The sequence below is a fragment of the Columba livia genome, chromosome 7 (genome assembly GCF_036013475.1).
Source record: "Columba livia isolate bColLiv1 breed racing homer chromosome 7, bColLiv1.pat.W.v2, whole genome shotgun sequence".
Classification (NCBI taxonomy): Eukaryota; Metazoa; Chordata; class Aves; order Columbiformes; family Columbidae; genus Columba; species Columba livia.
In genome coordinates, this window is record NC_088608.1 from 35827753 (window position 1) to 35847072 (window position 19320).

Below are 19320 nucleotides of genomic sequence, written 5' to 3' on the forward strand. Positions count from 1 at the left end.
GCCCCTGCTACCGCCCGTCTGGAGACGGCTACAGGGGTCCCAGCATCCCATTTGGAAACCAAGCTGGAAAACAAAGTCCAGCCCAGAGCTCAGTTTCCCTCCCCCTATTCTGCTTCATGTGCCATCTCCTGTCTGGGAGATGATCATGGTATTAAGTTAATTTAATACATGGCATTCAGAATTCCCCTAATTTTAAGGTTTTGCTTGAATTTCAGTATTTGTCAGGCATCAGCCAGCATAAACGCAGGAGTGCCAGCTTAGGCAATTGCTCCAACCTCTAAAAAGCTGGACAGGAGGAAAATTGGTGTGTGTATGTTTGCACATGTAGAAGAGGAGTCTTTCTGCTGTTCTGTGTTTCCATTTTCCTCCTTCTTCTCCTTATTGTCCTTGGTCACTGGCACCTGAGCTGCTTTCGCAGACGTAGGGAGTTACGGATAGATTAAGGAAATTTCTCAGAATTGGGTATATTTAATCTCAAAACTAAGGAACAAGGGAGAACCAGATTGCTCTGAGTACTGATGATGCCGCTTCTGAGCACTTTTCCAAAAGACAGCTGCATGTAAAAGGCCTATTTATTCTGCAATGGGATCATCCTTCGGAAAGATGTTATTTGGCTGGTTTGGGGCAGATCAGTGCTGAGCACTGTGCTCCCCACCCTGCAAGGCTCCCCTTGCTGCCATACAAAGATATTGGGCTGCTCCCTGCCATGGCTGCGCTTGGGAGGATGCTGCTCTGGTCCTTCTCCCGTGGTTGCCCAGGCATGATGCTCGGCAGAGCTGTGCAACGTCTATTTCAGGGCTAAACTCGACACTTCTGTCTCCAAATACTGCTTCTTTTGACTTCTGCAGGGCTGCAGCTGCTTTGCACTGCGTTGGAGTTGTGCTCTGGACATACTCTATCCATTGGACTGGACATAATGGTGTCCTCAGGGCTTTCAAGTAGATGAACGAAGAAGCCATTTCAAAGCTGTTGTGAAGTAGGCAGAATACAACGGTGAAGAGGAAGGGTCTGAGATGGGTCTCTCTCCAGGCAGGGAATGCTCTGAAATGCTCAAAATGGCGTTTGGGGGATAATTTTTCCCAGCCCTTTGTCTGTGAAGAATGAAGGCTGTTGGGGGAGGCACGCGCCCAGGGTAAATGCCTCAGCTCTATTGTTCCCATCACTTCCATTGAGCTCATGAACCCCCATATAAAAGACTTACCTTTCGCTAGTATGATTAAGAAAAGGCCAATGTAGCTTTCCTGCTTGCTGGAGCATGAAGCGTGTTTAATTTAATAATGCTGATAAATCTTAAAGCCAGGAGCATTTGGCTAACACATGACCCACTTTTTCAATCAATTGGAAACATTTACATAACGGCCTGATGCAGGATTCCTCCTGCGAGGGATGTGGAGCAGGGGATGGCAGACACCCTTGCGATGAGCCCTGCCGCTCTAGGACATTTGGTGAAAGCAAAACGGTGAATTTGGCTGGTCCTTAGTGGGCAAGTCGTGAGCTGCCTCATTGGGACGTGCAAGCCGCGGGAGCCACTGCATGTGGAGATGCCGTGGCCATCAATTGTGAGCAGCCTCTGCCTTCCTCTGGCTCTGCTGTTAGAGGATGCTCATCAGGCGGGAAGGGAGCTGAACCCCACCATTGGCATGTACCGACTTCCTGGGTGGTTGCAGTGGTGTCACAGCTTTGTTTCTTTCCCTAGCTAGGTGGCTCCTGGGTCAGGACACCCCCGGGATGGCTGTCCCCCTGTGTGGCAGAGGCACCTCTTTGGTACTTTTTTGGGCATTTTGTCTCCTGGTACATCAGGAGCACCAGCTCCTGACCTCCACAAATCAGCCTGTTCATGCTTTTCAGCACTGCTTGCCATGCAAAGAAACTAAGATGGGGTTAACCAACTTAACCAGTTATTTTATTTTCCTTCATTGTTTCCTTGCAGGGGGCTTGGTCTTGAAAGAGAAAGTTCCTGATCTCTCATGTTGTGCTATTGTGTGTCAGTCCTTCTTGTGTCACCTTCTTCCTCTGAAATATTCTCTTCCCCCCAACCCTTAACAGTGCCTTTTGGCTTGACATCTTCAACACATTTAATTTCTTATCCTTCTTGTGGGGATTTTTCTTTTTTTTTTTTTTCTTTTTATGTTAACATCCAGCTTCTCAAGATCAGCATTTGCAAGTAGGTTATAAGCAACCTCATTCCCAGTGAGTGGTCTCCTGTAAGCTTGCTGGGAACGTCATCTCCCTGTTGACCACGGGGGTTTTATACATTCTGGGTTTCATAATAACCTCTTGGAAGAGGTTTTGCATCAAACGCATCTCCCAGCCATAATGTGTGCATTGCTGCATGTTTATTCATCCCCACTGCCTCTTTCCATTAATGTAATACTAGACAACTGTTTTACCACCCATTTTTTGGTCAAAGTCCCTGTCGGAGTGAAGGAGAATTCCAGATGCTCATGACCAGGATGAAGAATCTCCCATCTGATAAATACTGAGGGATTCAGTAACATGAGAGAGAATGGCTGCAAATCTCATGCTGTTGCATGTAGAAGGATGCTGGCACCTCCCTCTGAGACAGGACCACTCTCCCCATGTAGTTGAGACATAGGCTGCAAAGACATTTCATATGCTGGGTCCTAATGCAGAGATGCCATTCAGGAGGTGTCAGGGAAGAAAAGGAAGGATTTGTTGCAGTAATGTGTGGTTTGTTTGTTTTTTTCCTGTGCCTTCAAAACATCAGTGGTGTTTTCCCCTCTAGAGGGCAGGGGAGGAAAGAGAGAGAATGGGAAGGGAAAGGAATGTGACAGCACTGGGAAAACTCACAGAGGTTTGGTTACATGCAGAGCATGAATGGCTAGAAATGGCGTGGTCCTGAGATGGAGTGCCCAGCTAGGGTGCTTACAGATCAGGCTGGAAAGATGTGTAGCAATGAGGACACCAGCTCCATCCTTGCTTATATTTTCCAGTTACTGAAAAACTGTCTTTTGATTTTTCTGAGTGCTCATTCACACTTTAAATGGTAAATTTTGGTTTTCTGGGTAGATGCCCTGGGTCTTTTAAAGTACCAGTTCAGCCGTCGCTCTTTGGCCAGGCTGCTCCACCGACTCCCTGCCCCTGTGTCCAGGTGTCCAGCTGGGCACAACTGTTTTTTGGCTGTTGTAGGTGTGGGCAAGCTCTTTGGTTGTGCCACTTCCAACACTCGGGTCTGTGCTCCAACAGTGGCTTCTGCATCAAGCCAGTGGCAGAGCTGTGGTCCCTGCAGCGAGCGGACAGCCTGATGAGCACCCACGAAGGTGCTCAGCCCACGACATCTCCCTGCAGCAGCTCCAGCCATGGCTTTCCCATGCTCTGCGGGGTCCCACATCAAGAAACCGGCCTGTTTTGAGAGAAAACCTTTCCCCTCTCTGTCCCCAGGTGATACGGCCGTGGTGCTGTCTCCTTCTGCGCCGGGGCTGCTCTCCCAGCTAACGCACGTCTCCCATCCCCTGGTAGGAAATGGAGTCAAAAGTCTCCGAAGGCGGCCTGAACGTCACCCTCACCATCCGGCTGCTGATGCACGGCAAGGTAAGGGGCTCCCAGTCAGGGGGTTTCCTTGCAGCCTCCTTTCCCGCCTCTGTTCTGGTTGAGCCCCGATCCGGACATCCCCACACACCGCCTCCCCAGCTCCAGGCTGCTGGGAGCAGGTGTCTTGCTGATGGGGAGGGTGGCATGGTGCTTCTGGCCCCTGTCATGCCTGCAACACACCCTGTCCTGCTGGGGACAGTGTGCACCAGCTCTTGGCTTCATTATGGGGTTGGGCTGGATAGTCTTCAGGTTTTGTAATACTGATTCCTTTGTGCCTGTTTTTTTTTCTCTTGTAGGAAGTTGGAAGCATCATTGGAAAGGTAAGGATGTCTTTTAAATGTGTATTTAATGCTATTGCCTGTGCCCTTTGCTGCCTGTGGTGTGGTAGATGCCAGTAACCTCTTCCCTGTGATGTCTTTAAATGTTTGGTGTGCATGAGCTTGTTGCTCCATTTGTGAGACAAATTCCTCTCAAAGATAATTCGCCTAAAAAAAACCAAAACACCACCAAACTTACCTAGTGCTGTTTCTAGGTGTTTCACTGGAGTGATGAATAGGTGTTTATGATCAATGTGTTGTCCTGACATTTTAATCAAATTGCTTCATTAAGAGAAATTTAAGTGTCACACAGGCCCATTTAAATTCTGCAGCACTTGTCCCTGAGGCCACAGGACACCCTTTAGCTTGTGCAGAAAAGCTTCACCAGGTGCTCTGCTCTGTGGTGTTTGCCACAGTCATTTGGAAAGTCCTGACTGTACAGGATTTAGTTTTTCACGTTTTTACAAGGCAGGTTTATGGTGGCAAAGGTTTGCAACATGAACACCTTCCCCCTGTATGCTTGTACCTTATTTTTCCATCAACCTGTTCAGCCCTGGGAAGATTCACAGTTGTACTTGCTTTACATCTGGATAGAAAAATAGATCTTCCTATAGACACCAGATCAGAAACTGCTCTTTGAAGTCACTCTGTAAGTGCTTTTCTTAGCACAGGACCGGTTTCTGAGCTTTTTCTGTGTGCTTTTCCTCCTTATGGGAAACACAGAAAGGGAGGTGGAGGCTGTAGTTGTGCCTTAGTAGCTGTCATGTTGTACAGACGTGGGAAGCGGGACTACAGTGGCTTACACACAGCTCTTCAGCTGCCCATCGCGTGGGGATGGAGGGCCAGTCATCACAGAACTGCCCAAATGTTTGATTACATGTTGCCATGTGTTAGAGAGATGCATGTTTGGAAGGGCTGTTTTGAAGATGGAAGTCTTGAATGTTCAGGAGTATCTTGTGTTTCTGCTTCTTATTTCAGAAAGGAGAGACTGTGAAGAAGATGCGTGAGGAGGTGAGCGACCCTGCTCTGTAGAAGGGTTTGTAGGAGGAGGGGAGAGAGGTGGGGAGGGTATCGGGCTGTCCTGCCCAGCAGCAGCCATAGCTGTGTATTCCTTTGCAATATGTGCAGTAACTCCCAGGATCAGGACATGCAAGCTGGCCATGCCCAGAGCTCTTTGGTCCCATTTTCTCACTCTGTTCTCAGACAAACTCCTACTACATTTAATGGGAATTTTCCAGAGCCAAGAATTTGCTATTAATGAAATATTGAAATTAAGTCACTCGTAAGAGTTTGTCCAAGGTCTTTGTGCCTGCAGCTACCAAAGAGTTATTATATCAGACCAGTAAGCAACACTGTGCTTTTTACAAACAACGATCCCACAAGCTGATCTTGTCTTGATCCTGTGGGTTTGCATTGCAGTAAAAGCCCTAAAGTGGATGCTTGGGAACCCTTTCTGGGGGTCAGGATGAGGCAGCACTGGAAGCATCATGGGGAGCAGGGATGGGAGTTTTTAAGGTTAGATGGGATATCAAGAGGCTGGCACAGAGGAGAGGACAAGGGACCATGCTGGGACAGGACTTGACACAGAGGAAGGTCTGTGCCTCTGGCACATCCCTGTGTGTTGCTTGGTTGTCGCTATTCCAGCACTGCCCTTCTTTTTCTAGAGTGGGGCCAGGATCAACATCTCAGAGGGAAACTGCCCCGAGCGAATTGTGACCATCACCGGCCCCACCGATGCCATCTTCAAGGCTTTTGCCATGATAGCCTACAAATTTGAAGAGGTGAGCAATGTGAGCCCTTTCCCCAAGAGGACAGAGTAGAAGGGTCTGCATCTAGACCCTTGGTTGGCCCACCAGCCGAGCAGAGCTTCAGCGTGCCCACCGCTGGAGCCAGCAGTGCAGATGGGCCTGGATACCTCCAACCCATGTGTGCCTGGTTGGGCTTGCTTAACTGGTACCTGACCTTGGCACAAAACCTTCCAGACATCTCTAACTAGGCATCAACTGAGTTTTACTGAACTGTCTCAGAGGCCTCACAGTTAATTAACTGCTGGGATGTGCAGTGATGCAGCTGCAGACAGAAACCAGCCACAGTCTGGGGGACATGACCCCTCTTCTCTGGCCCAGAGCATTTGGGTTGGCCTGGATGACAGGCGTCGGGTTGGGTACCAAGAGCTGATGTGTTGCATTCTTCCTTCCCAAGGACATAACCAACTCAATGAGCAACAGCACTGCTACCAGCAAGCCTCCGGTGACACTGAGGCTGGTCGTGCCGGCTAGTCAGTGTGGCTCGCTGATCGGCAAGGGTGGCTCCAAGATCAAGGAAATCAGGGAGGTAAGGCAAACTTGATTTTGTTATTGTGTGTAGTCGCAGCTCCTCAGAGCTGATCTGTAACTAAAGAGGAACTGCCTTGGAAAGGAGGATCCTTACACTGCGAGCATCATGCACCATGTTCCTTCCCAGGATGGTCCTGTTGACATAGGAGCAGCATCACAGAATCATAGAATGGTTTGGGTTGGAAGGGACCTTCAAAGCTCATGTAGTCCAAACCTCCTGCAATGAGCAGGGACATCTTCACCAGCTCAGGTTGCTCAGAGCCCTGTCCAACCTGGCCTGGGATGTCTCCAGGGATAGGACATCTACCACCTCTTTGGGCAACCTGGGCTGGTGTTTCACCACCCTCAGTGTAAAAAATTTATTCCTCATGTCTAGCCTGAATATCTCCTCTTTTAGTTTAAAACCATTACCCCTTGTCCTATTGCAACAAGCCCTGCTAAAATGTCTGGCTCCATCTTTCTTATAGGCCACTTTTAACTACTGAAAGGCCACAATAAGAAGATTACAGAGTCTTCTCCAGGCTGAACAACCCCAACTCTCTCAGCCTGTCCTCATAGGAGAGGTGCTTCAGCCCCCAGATCATTTTTGTGGCCTCCTCTGGAGCCTGTCCAACAGGTCCATGCCTTTCTCACGGGACCTTGCCGTTGTGCTCCCGTGGATGCAGGCAGGATGCCGCATCTCAGCTCGCACAGGGCAGCATGGTTCTTGGGAGGCGTGTGGTTTTGGAGCTTGCGCTGGCTTCAAGGAGAGGCAATTCAGCTGTGGGATTTCTCCTCCTCTCTCTTTCTGTCTCCAGTCAACAGGTGCTCAGGTTCAAGTGGCGGGGGACATGCTGCCCAACTCCACGGAGCGGGCGGTGACAATCTCGGGGACACCCGACGCAATTATCCAGTGTGTCAAACAGATCTGTGTGGTGATGCTGGAGGTACAGTCTGTGACAAAGGGGGTAAAGTATATAGGAAAAAAACCCAGCTGGCACCACAACAGCACTGGGAGCTGTGGAGCGTGTCTCTCGTACCCTTCACCACGCGTTGTCGGACCACTCATTTCCTGGTACCTCCGTTTGAATCCCACCCAGTGTGTTTTCCCCACTGTCTTTGTACATTGTTTCTAGAGTCCCACCACGGAAACCTGCCTGGTCGGGTGCCCCAAAGGAGATGGTTTGTGTGGTAGCACAGGGTGGCTTCAGGAGAGAGCAATGCCAGAGGAGATGGGGTGAGCTGGGGCAGCCATAGCCTGGTGTCCCACCAGTGCTGAGTGTGCTGTGGGAAAGGGACAGGGGCTGCAGCCATCCCACTGAGCACATGGCCTCCTCCATGTGGGGCTCGTGGTGCCCTGTGAGAACTACAGCTGGGAGGAGGAGGCCAGTGCATCACCTGCATCATCTCCTGGGGCCAGGAGCACAAAGCTCCAGCTGGGCACGGTGGGAAAGGTAGTGAGGAACACTGGTGGAGACCAGGCCCCGTAGGGCATGTGGACATGTGTCCAGAGTGGGCTTTGTCTGGGAGAAAGGCTGATGAGCAGAGCTTGAAGGTCTCTGGAGAGATGCTGCTGCACCGATGGCTTATTGCTGGGAATGGCTGCAGGCACGTGCCTTACGTCCATGCTAACTACTTTGGAGGGGAGAAGCTCCAGGAGAAAACCCCTCAGGACACAGAATGGTGACACCTTCTGCTTCTGGTGCCCCCTAGAAGTGGACAGTCACAGACCCACATCAGGCCCCATTGCCTTGCTGCCCAGCCCGCACACAGCTGCCCTTTCACATCAGGGAGAAGCGTGTTTGCCACTGCAAGAGCTTCAAATGAGGATGCCAAGGCTTGGTGAAGGTGAAGCAAAACCAAGTGTAAGCAACTTCAGTTCAGCATCGGAAGGGCTAAGGAGGAATTGCCACCAGCCCTGCTACCCACTGCTGTTGGTGGTGATGCTCAGGCAGGGACACTGCTGCCAGAAGGGTGTGATTTTAGCTGCAGGGTGACTCCAGGTTGTGCTCTGCACTGTGGTAGGGGTGGGCCCCAGGTGACACTTGCAGGTGTGTTTTAAAGTCCTTGGTGGCTGCTCTTCTCACTGACCAAAGTAAGGGTTTCTGCTCCTCTGTCTAAAATCTGGGAAGTCCACTGACTTCAACAGTCCACAGAGATGCTCCTTATAACCTTTCTGTCTTAAATTATCTTACCATAGAAATCCTTGCCAATCCCTTCCAAGTTCTGTAATGCAATACAAGAAAAAGCGGGTTTGTGATTATAGAGACTGTGCTTTGATCATGCAGCTTTCCTGCAGACCTGTGCTCAGCAGGAAGATTTGGATGTCACTTGGCTGCAAGTAGATGTTTTTAATAATGTACAGAAAAAATGAAGACTTTTCCATCAGATAGCGTAGTTTATATTGCCAGTCCTTACATAGCAGTAACTGGGTGATTTCACTCAGATAGAACCAGGAGTTTATCTGAAATCTTTCCTGATCCCTAGAAACCGCCAAAGTCTCTTCTGTGGCCTGTTCAAGAGAAATCCAACAGAAAGATAACTTGGGTGAGAGGATCCCGTGTGTCACGCAGAGGGATGCACCACTACATCTTCATGTACATCACTACAGCTTCTGCTCGGACCTGCCTGCTGCAGCAAGGAGCGAGATGTCCTGGCCAGCTGGAGCAGGGCTGCCCCAGGGCACGCTGCCGCAGGAGGAGGGCTGGTCTTTCCTCTGCTGCTGGCCTTTGGCTGGCTGCTCATGCAGCCCTAGGATGACATCTGTAGAAACACTGGTGTTGCCATCTGAGAGGCGTTTCAAGCCCCTGGCTCCTCCCATGCTCAGCACCCCAGCCAAAGCGATTGCTGATGCTTGCCCCACCAGGGCATGGAAGATCTTGACCACAGTGACAGTGCCTCGCAGCATCCTCCGCGTGACCATCCACGTCCCAGCTTGGATGGCAAATAGACCAAACCACATCCTGAAGGTGACGCTGTTCCAGCGGTGAGGAAGATGAAAGGGGTCAAAGAGCTTGAGGACCACGCCAGGTCACTCAGATGGGCTGCTCACTCCTTCTGATGCCCACGCTCACAACGCTGTGCCACATCTCCTGCTGCTCACCAGGGCTGGTACAACTCCGGGGTGGGCTGTAGCGTGCCAGAGCTCTCAGACGGCAAAGAAAGTCACTGGACTGGACGCTTCTGGCAGGTGGGAGTGAAAATCCTCGTCTGTGGTTATGCCTCCTCCTCTTGCTGCACCTGGAGCATCTCCCCAGAGTGTTTTGAGGAGGGCTCTGCATTCCAGCCTCAGGCTCTAGTCCAGACCAGGCAACATAGTTTGCGGAGAGCAGAGCAAAGGCGAGGGAGGCAGTGGAGGTCCAGGAAGTGATTTAGGGTCCTGTGCCTTTCAGAGCATCTCCTGTACCCCAGGTTGTCCTCATTGTCCGTTAAACACCAATTTCCCCCATGTCCTCCTGTCCAGAAACGCGGTTTACCTGGTGCGGGTGTTGCTGGCAGTGGCCCCGGGGGCCGTGTTCCGTCGGGTGCTTTTCTAACGCTCTTTTTGCCGCCGTTTCAGGAAAGCTGTTCTAATGTTCTCTCTCCCTCTCCTTGTCCCTTTTCCTAGTCCCCACCAAAAGGTGCCACCATTCCCTACCGCCCAAAGCCCGCCTCCACCCCTGTCATTTTTGCAGGTGGTCAGGTAAGAGCCGACCCGCTTGCAGCCTCCACTGCCAACCTCAGCCTTTTACTGCAGCACCAGCCGCTGCCCGTTAGTGCACTCAGGTTTCTTGCCTTCTGACTTGCATGGTGTCATCCCATCCGTCGTGTCCCATGGCAGGCAGACCGAAAGCTCTTTTGCAGAACTGCTGGCAGGTTGCAAGGCCAGGCCAGATGGCTCAGCTCCTGCAATGGGTGCTGAAGGATAAGGAAAGGGCCAGCCCAGGGAAGAGAGGTGTTAGCTCTGCTGCGCACTGAGAAAAGGCTGGAGAGAGCGTGGAGGTGTTAATGTGGCCCGGGGAATCATAGAATCATTTATGTTGGAAAAGACCCTTAAAATCTTTGGGTCCAACCATTAACTTAAAATTGCCAAGTCCACCTCTAAACCATGTCCCAAAGCACCACGCCTAACCCACTGTGTTTCTGATAGGCTCATGTGCTCAAAATACTGATTTTTGCATGCATTTATGCCTTGTTGAGTCCTGTTTCTAAATAGCTCCTGGATCAAAATCCAGCTTGAGTTTACTTTATTGTACCCCAATTCAGTATTTGCCAGCAGTTACCTGTGTGAAGGAGAAAATGAGAAAAGGCTTGTTGAACAAGAGTCAATGACAATGCTCTCACAGTGGCTGCAAGTGTTTGTTTTCTGACATCTCTAGCTCCAATTAAAAATAACTTCACACAGTTGCAATAAACCTGAGATAGGAAGGGGTCATCCCAGCCACCCCAGAACCGTGCTGAGCCTCTCTTGAGGGCACTTCTGTGACAGAGTCATCTCCATCGATGGTGCTGGGCTGGTTTAGAGTGCTGCTTCCCCAAAATGTACCAGAGCCTCTGCTGCACAGCTGGGTCTCAGCTCTGCCCACAGGAGAGCCTGCATGGCGTTGCCTTCAGTGACACTGGTCAGGGCTCGGTCTGCAGGCTTGCAAGCATGATGTGGGATTTCTAGTGACCCTTGGGAAGCGACGGCAGATTTTTTTCTTTGCAGGATAACTGCACGCACATGGCAAGGGAGCTGGTGGTTGTTCTGCAAACAAAAATCAGCCTCCAGTGGCATGTGATTTATGAAATGAGCGGTCAAGTGGGCAGATACTTTTGAAGAGGGGATTTGAGCCTTTCTCAACCTCATCTTTTCACCTCACTAGGTGATGCCATCATGCTGTGGTGCACCAGGATCTAGCAGGAGAGGTACTTTTCCAGGAGCTCCAGCAGCCAGGTAGAGCCAGTGCCACAAAGCTACAGCAAATGCTATCCAGAGCAGCACCACACAAGTTATTTAGTTTGTCTCCAAGCTTAATAAATAGCAGAAGGGCAAGCTAAGGCTGGGAGCAAAGCCCAAAGCACAGGTTATTTCAGGCAGAGTGCTGAATTAGCATCATTTAGTCACTACCAGCATGGGAAGGAGCGTGCTGTTTGGTCTGAGCCGCCGTCCTGGAAAAGAGCTTTTGAGTCCAGCTGCTTGGTGAACTTATCTTCTCAAAAGGGAGAGTAAGGTGGAGGTAGCGTTTCTCCTCCTGGAAAATGGTTGGTGTCTTGCACAGAAGTGACATGGTGGGAAGAGGCGACCATCGCTGAAATGGGAGCTCTGCCTGAGGGGTGACATGGGGCAGGTGGGCAGAGGATAGCCGGTGACAGCCGGTGGTGCTGCTTGGGGTGGGCTGAACCTGCAGGAGCTCAGCAGGCTGAGGGTCACAGTGGCCAGTGGCAACTGCTGAAGGGATCAGCCCCATCGTCCATGTGCAATTGGCAGCCCCTGCAGAAAGCCAGGGTGCTGTCAGAGTTGGGTTGCATCTGTCCAAGACACCTTCCTGCCTTTAATTGGCTTTTTCTAATCAATTGTCCTAATCAATGACCAAATTAAACCACCAGGAGAGAGTGAACTGTTTAGAGCAACCTCTGCCACGTCCCCACAAGCACACCAGTGCCATTGCACTAGGATGCTGGTAGGCACTGGGATTGCTGTTTCTGTGCACGGGGCTTTGCCTTCTTCCTCCTCCAGGATTTTGGGGGTTTTCCTCACACAAAGTGCTTTGCTGTTTGCAAACAATGCAGGAAATTTGCAGGAGGTTCAGAGGGTATTTTTTTCTTTTTCTTGGCTATCTTTACTCTCCCTTTTAAAAGTGTTATCCATCTCTTTTGCCATTTTTTTCAGAATCATTTGAATAACGTGTCAACCAGTAAGATACATTTTGCTAGCTGGTTAAGTCCAAAATATTGGGCTCTCTAGTGTCTGGCTCTTTACCCACAGTGGTGCATATTTTCACGTTATTTACAAAAGAGAAAGGATTGCTAGAAACGATGTTAAAAACACTAAGCAGTTTGCCTGGCAGACATTTGCATGGATTTGTTGATTATTGCTGGTGAAAGGCATTGCAGTGCAGGCAGCCTGGCCCTGAGCGCTCTCCATGCTTGGTGAGACATCAGCAGCAGCTGTCTTTCTGCACAGCAATGTCATTTCCCCCAGCAGAGCACTGGGATATACTGGGGATCTGTAAAGCATGTTCAGAGTTGCGCACTGAAATCACGGAGAGGCTCACTGCACTGGCTTGCTTCTAGGGCAGCGGTGATGTTACCCTGCACCCGCTACACAGATAATTCTGGTTTGATGAGCATCTTTTGTTCAGCAAAGCCCAGTCTTCCCAGTCCATGCAATTCTGACACATTTAAAGAGCTGTTTCCTTCCTTTTGGAAAAGCCAAACTGAGCCCAAGCCCTTCAAGTTAGGTAGCTCAGCATGCTCTGGCATTGATCAGAGGGAGGGGTATGTCTCCTTCCCACCCCAGGGACTTGTTGCCCCAGTGAATTTAATGCAGCACAAAGGGGCTTTTCCCCTGGGCAACTACTGGCTGCACAGAAAGTGCTTCGCTCATCCCCTCCAGCCTCAAAATTGAGTCGGTTAAGTCAAAATTCAAGATCCTGCACTCCGGTTTCACCGGCAGCGGAGCGAGGGGAGAAATGTGCCAGAGTCATGGTGCTCAGCATCCCCTGCTTGGCTATTTGGGGGTGGGAAGGGGTCCCAGGCAGAGCAGGGAGGGGGCTGAGCTCCTCTTCAGCCCTTGCATTCACAGCATTTACCCCACAACAGGCAGAAAGCAGCAAACCCCAGGGAGATCAGTCCCTACGGAGAGACACGAGGCTTTGCCACCACCTCTCGTCAACCCTAATAGCATGTTTGTTTTTTTTCTTTTGCAGGCCTATACAATTCAGGGACAATACGCTATTCCACACCCGGATGTGAGTTTTACCCTAATTTTTCTTATACCCTTTTATGTCACCTGCATGCTACTGTTAATTCACAAAATATTAATATTAGACAATAATATTAATAGCACATTTTCAAAGTAACTGGCGGTGTGTAGTATCTGTAATACTTTGAATAGCCTTTTAACCTGTTAGCACTAAACTTTATGAATTCTGAGGACTTGGCCTGATGCTAAATTGTTTGCATTGTTCAGTGCTATCCCTTTGTTCCGAGAGAAACCATACTGTATGCATTTTGTGCCTCAAAATGATCAAAACACACAAAGAAAGAAAAAAAGAAAACACATAACTTTTCATTCTGTTTCCTCCTTGTCCTTAAAATGTTGGTAAGCCAAGGGCTTATTTAGGTGCTGAGTGCTTTGGTGGGGTGGTGAGAAGCCAGAGCTCCAGCAGTGCGGGCTCTCTTACTTGAAGTCTTGGCAGAGGGGATGTGCCATTTTGGGGTTCATCCTCTGGGTGACTTGGAAGCAGGTGCTGAGGCTGGGCAAAATGCCACCTGTGTCCCCCAGAGGGATGGAGAGGATGGCCACCCACCACGCTGCTGGGTCTCACCTTGCTGAGAGCTCTGCACCTCCCCGGGGAGCTGGACCCCCAACCCAAGCGGTCACCATAGGTCTGGCATCTGTCTTGCTGGGTTTGGCTCTCTGTCGCCTGGGGGGAGCATCACGGGCATGGTTCCTGCTTTGTGTCGCAATCTTTGTTGTGGAGACAGGCGCCGTTCAGGCTTGCAGCGCGGATGGGTTTTGGTGATGCTCGGGTTCCCCTGCTTGCGCTGTGCTTGGTCAGGAGCTACAGCACATTTGTGGGGGAACACGTAGGGAATGACTGCTAGCACGTCTGTGTGTAAAAGTACCAACAGAAACAGCAAAACAAGTCTGTTTTGAAGGATTTTGCTATGAAAAGCACTGCAATGCCAGCAGCTCCTTGCTGTCAGCAGACAGCTGCTCAGCTTCTGGGGTCATCACGGCTGACACGTGTTGGGGAGCTCTTGGAAAAAGCTGCAGTGTTCTAAATGTGTTTCAGAGGGGATAAAATAGCTGGCGAGTCGCCTCAGAGGCCACTTCTTGCTGACATGCAAGGGATCTGCAGTGGGGGCTGAGCACAAAGTGCCGCTCTGGGGATGCGGCTTTGCTGTAAGTGGTGAGGTCCGGGCGGAAAGTCTTCTCCAGCGAGCCCGTGCACAGGAAGAGTTGGACATAGCTCGGTGCTCCTCTTGCTGCTGAGTGTGTTGGGTATTAAATCACGGAATTACTTTTTGCATGATTGAGAATGGGGCAGGGCTGTTCGATACCAGGAATGCATGCTTCCCGTAGGAGCTGTAGGATGTTTTTTGATTTTCACCCAGTTTAGTGGAGGCCAGGCTTTGGCTCTCCATGTGGCACCAGTATGCCTGTACTTTGAATAGTCTGCTGTGATAACTGCTTAGAAATATTCTTAATTGTGTGCACTTCACTTTTGCTTCTTAAGTGGAATATAAAGAAATACACCTGTGTATTTAGCAAGTGTAGTTCAATATATTCTGTGTCTCAGTTTTACTTTGCAGGCAGTGGTGACAGCTTAGTGTTTTCCTTGTTATTATACTCTTCTGATTGGCAGGAATAAAATACATTTAATACATTTGCTGGCTGCGTTCTGCCCTATTCCCAGCAGATCCACTGAGACTTGGAAAAAGTTGTTCATATGGGGGCCACATGCTCCATCCTTACAGCTCTCTGGACTGGTCATTTTAAACACTGTTTGGTGCAGAAACCAGTCTGGGACGTGATTTCAGGGTACTGCCCTTGCTCTTGCAGATGTCTGTGTTTAGTGGATGCCTTTTGCAGACCCGTGGCTGCAGAGTGGGCAGAATTTCAAATGCCGAAGTTAAAAGAAGAGCTGCTGCCTTGATTTTTATCCCCTGGGAAAAAAACACCAGGTCAGCAGGAGTTTTGGCTCACTAATGGCTTCAGCATTGCCTGGGTGCTCATAAGCCATTTGGGAAGTGATGTGTAGCTTACCTGTCTTCATGAAATTTGTGACAGGAGATGAAAAGATGGCCATGGCAGACAGGAGTCAGGGGTATTTGGGAGTGAAATGAATGTCAAGCACAGGAAACCTCCACAATCAGGGCATCGCTCCTGGGTACACACGAGGCTGCCAGTTGATGGGATGTAACCGGGTGTTGCTGTGGGTACCTAGTGATGCTGGGCATGGCTGTACGTTGGTCCCAGTGCTGCTGTCAGGTCCTGTTCTGTTCCTTCCAGCAGTGCCAGTGCGGGAACTTCCCGCTGGTCCATGGGGAAAACCAGAGTTTGAAGAAATGCTCTCAGGTTTTTGCTTTCAGCTTTTTCCAGAAAACAGGAGAGATGTTTAATTCACTGCAAGCACTCACATAATAGTTTGTGCATTAACACATAGGCATAGCCATCCTGTCCTCTAGTCCCTTTTTTGTTGCTATTATTATGGGTGTTTGCTAGATACCACTACCCAAACTGTGTCTTAAAAATATGCTAGATCAGTATGAGAAAGGATTTTGGGGTTTGCCCTGTTGGGTGAAGCAGGACCTCTGCTCCTCAGCAGTGCCAGCAAAGAGGCAGGAGGAGGTTTCATCTGGAGTCCAACCACTGGGACTGGTTCTAACAAGGAGCTCCACAAACAGGCCTCACCTGGGTTTAATTTGGTAGAAAGCAGGATAGATCTTAAATTAAAAAGCAGTGGATGCTGATGTCTCTGCTGCTTGCAAAGTGATGTTGTGCCAGGTCCTACCCAGAGCTAACTGTTTTGGCAGGAACCCACTGTAGCACACACACCTTTGGCTTATCTCCCGTGCTGCACAGGGCGACATGTGCACCTGCCTCTTCTCCTGGGGTGGCGAGATGTTCTCCCCAAGTCTGGAAGTCCTCACAGCTTTGCCAGGCAGGGCTCCCTTGGCTATTTCTCTGGGGATCTGCAGGCATTTCCCCTCCCCGCTGCCTCCCCCAGTCTCTGCCCCTGGTCTGCTCAGCCTCCTGGAGCTGCTGTCTCCAGCGTTTCCCCCTTGCTGCTGCCGGCCAGACCACCTGCACTCCCTGCCCATCCACGCTGCAGGAGCAAGGAGGTTTTTGAGTATTGTTTCCCCCTCAAATGTGGAAATCCTACCTCTCTCTCTCTGTGGAGGGGGTGTGTGCAAGGAGCGGTTTGCTTTTGGGGGATGATGTGATCCTGGCAACCCTCTGAGCACCTCTGAAATTGCCGAGTGGGAGGTGACAAAGACCCTCCCTCCTGCTCACTTCTAGACTTCAGCCCAGTTCGGTTTGGTTTTGTTTTGCTTTATTTTCAGTTTCTTTTTTTTTTTTTTTTTTAATTTTTTAATTTGGAGCAGTGAAAAGGAGCACAAAATGTATTCCAGACAAACTCCTCTCTATGCAACCACTTCCAGACGGGGCACAAAAACCTACCCGGCACAACAAGGGATACAAGGATCTGAAATACCTACTGGTCATGGCTGAAGCCCTTATTTCCCCACACTGCTAAGGGGCTTGCACTCATACCACGCTGACATTCTGAGCTGCAGTTTGTCCGTCTCCCAGACGTGTTTCCCATCAGAGGCGCAGCACGAGAGCGTTTGCTGCAGGGGCAAGTGGTCACAATGCGGCTCCAGCTGCACAAAAAGGGTGTTCTGGCTGCTGGCCCGTGGTGGCCACCAGCCTGGCAGTGCTCTAAAGCCACCCTAAAGGGAGTAGCAGCCTCTGGTCGCAGGTTGCGTAGCCCAGGAGGGGAGGCAGTAGCCGGCTGCTCGCTCACGCCGAAGGGGCTGAACCGTTTGATGAGGGGTGGAAACCAAGAATGGGCTTCTTGCTGGTATCGTACTTCAGACCCTGACCAAGCACTTCTGCAAAAGATTTGGGCTTTATTGCATTCTACCCAGGCCAAGTCCTTCTGCTAATGTTTTTGCCATGTCTCACCATGGCTTCCTGGTTTGGTTTTTCTTTTGTTTCCTTTTCTTTTTTTTTTTTCTTCCGTTATAATTTCATTCTTGATTTTCGGTGTGACTTGTTGTACTCTATGAAAATAACCTTCTTAGCTCTAATGTCCCTCCTACCCCTCAGCAGTTGACCAAGCTCCACCAGTTGGCTATGCAGCAAACCCCCTTTACTCCCCTTGGACAGACCACCCCCGCTTTCCCTGGTACGTACCCACACACCCTTTCTAGATATCCTTCTCTTCTTACCTGTAGAGTTTCTCTCTCTTTCTAAACTCATGCTATTTGATGGCAACAAGCAGGGCAAGTAAAACTGAAGTTGCAATGTCCACGGGGAAAGGCTAACAGGGAGACAGGATGGATGTTTGGGGGTGATGGTCCTCACGGGTGAGCTCTCAGCCCTTCACCGTGTGCACCTGGGCTGCTCCTGCCAAGCCACGCTTACCTCGCTCCCAGCTTTGCTGGCTTCCCCAGCAGAAGCGATGAGTGCCAGTTCCATCCTCCTCTGCCCAGAGTAGGCAGCATTCCCTGCTGTGTGCTGATCCGGACCCCGGTGGGACATCCCCGCGTTCCTGGGGGGACCAGCTGGGCGCCAGCTGGGGATGCTGACTCGGTGACTGTGAGGAGCGGTGCAAAGCCAGGCACCCCTTGCTGGGTAGAGTGATGGGAAGGAGCATTTTGATGGTAGGACAGACAGACGTGACGTGGCGTGGCTCAGCAGCCTTGTCCCCAAGGCTGGCGTGGCAGCAAACGTATTTCACGGTGACCTGGGAAGCAGATAGAGTGCAGGGGATGGAGACTCCTTTGCTTACTTGGTGGTCAAAGTGCCAGCTGGAAATGCCTTTTCTGACAGTATGTTCATCATATTTTGAGCTTCCTAGATGAAGTGACATTGCTTATCTCCTCGAAGGCAAAAGCATTAAATCTGTTTCTTCTTTGCTCTTCAGGAGAAAAGCTGCCCTTACATTCCTCCGAAGAAGCTCAAAATCTGATGGGCCAGTCATCAGGTAAAACACAAAGCTACAGGGAAATAAACAGGCTTCTGTTGAAATATATTTCTTAGACAGGACTGTGCCATTTTTGTGCTCCTAGATGAATTGTGGTATTTGTGGAGAAGACAACAGGTTTTCTTGGTGGGCAGGGAGAGAGCGGGCAGCACCTACCTGCTATTCTCCTTTGTGCAGCATGCCAAAAGAAAAGTGCCTGGAGTTTATTGCCTTGGTTTTTGATGTTTGTGTATAACTGCCATCCATGTAACAGGAAGACATCAGAGCCATTGCCTTTATTCTTTCATTTAATTTTGCATAAACTTTGCTCAGAAACAGTAGAAAAATGCCTGTGGGAGCAGAAACAAGACACAATTTTAGCTGTCTCTCAGCCATTCAGGGTGAGCTGCATTTTTAGTGGGACAGGACCCTGAGGAGCCAAAGCAGGCCTGTAATCTTGGAGAAATTTTGATGGCAAATGTCCCACACATTTATCCATATGTGCTGAACATGCTTATCTTTTATAACCTACCATTGCTTAGAGGAGTTATCCTGAGACCTGGAGGCTCATAGGCAACATGAGCCAGACGCTCACATGTTCTGTGCCAGCTGAGGTGCATCCCATCGCACGCCTCGGGAGAGCCTTGGGACGTCACCTAGCTATGCAAGCAAACATAGCCTAAGTAAATAGACCCCACAAAGCTATAGTGGATACAGATTTTATAATACCAGTCTCTGCAGCCTTGTTTTCTGCATGCCCTGCTTTGCCCTGTGCAATCACCCGAGGTGCTAATCCTGCCCTGACCCCACCATGTTGCTGCTGTGGAGAATTGCATGTGTGTTATCAGAGAGAGAGGACCCGGTATGATGAAATAAACAGTCTGCAGGTCAGGGAGAACGATGTGGCCATTCCTCGATAGCTGTTACGATGTAGTATCATGGCACTGTATGTCCCGAGGGCTTTCAGCAGCATCTGTGCCATCTGCACGTGGGGCAGGGGGTCCTGTCTATGAATCTCAGGAGCCCAGCCTCCATTTCTAAAGACCCGCTGGGTGCCTTGGTGTTGCTCTGAGCCCATCCCCAGTGCTCTGCTCTCTTCAGAACACACTTTCAGCCATACCCAGGCTGCTACTGAGCTGAGCCTTGTAACCCATGGCCAAGAGGTGGAGACATCTGTACCCTGGGGAACATGTCTTTGTGTTAGGTGCAGCCCATCTGCCCCTGGACTGCGAGGAGCCTTGGTGTCAAAGA

The 19320-nt window shown here is 50.2% G+C and overlaps 1 protein-coding gene across 50 annotated transcripts in view; it reads left to right on the forward strand.

Moving 5' to 3' along the window:
- The window catches only part of PCBP3 (poly(rC) binding protein 3), a 59076-nt gene that overhangs the window by 25470 nt on the left and 14286 nt on the right, over positions 1-19320 (forward strand). For 5 of the 50 annotated variants that reach the window (XR_010473771.1, XM_065069323.1, XM_065069328.1 and 2 more), the window contains 10 exons: positions 3403-3552; positions 3849-3872; positions 4848-4880; positions 5534-5650; positions 6072-6203; positions 7003-7131; positions 9792-9866; positions 13075-13116; positions 17214-17289; positions 18031-18090. Coding sequence is in view for 47 of the 50 variants with exons in the window: in XM_065069323.1 (XP_064925395.1) it covers positions 3484-3552; positions 3849-3872; positions 4848-4880; positions 5534-5650; positions 6072-6203; positions 7003-7131; positions 9792-9866; positions 13075-13116; positions 17214-17289; positions 18031-18090 (757 nt within the window). In the remaining 3 variants the exon portion in view is untranslated. Of the gene's footprint in view, positions 1-3402; positions 3553-3848; positions 3873-4847; positions 4881-5533; positions 5651-6071; positions 6204-7002; positions 7153-9791; positions 9936-13074; positions 13117-17210; positions 17290-18030; positions 18091-19320 lie in introns of all 50 variants that reach the window. The other 45 variants (XR_010473770.1, XM_065069326.1, XM_065069320.1 and 42 more) reach the window with 24 other exon arrangements.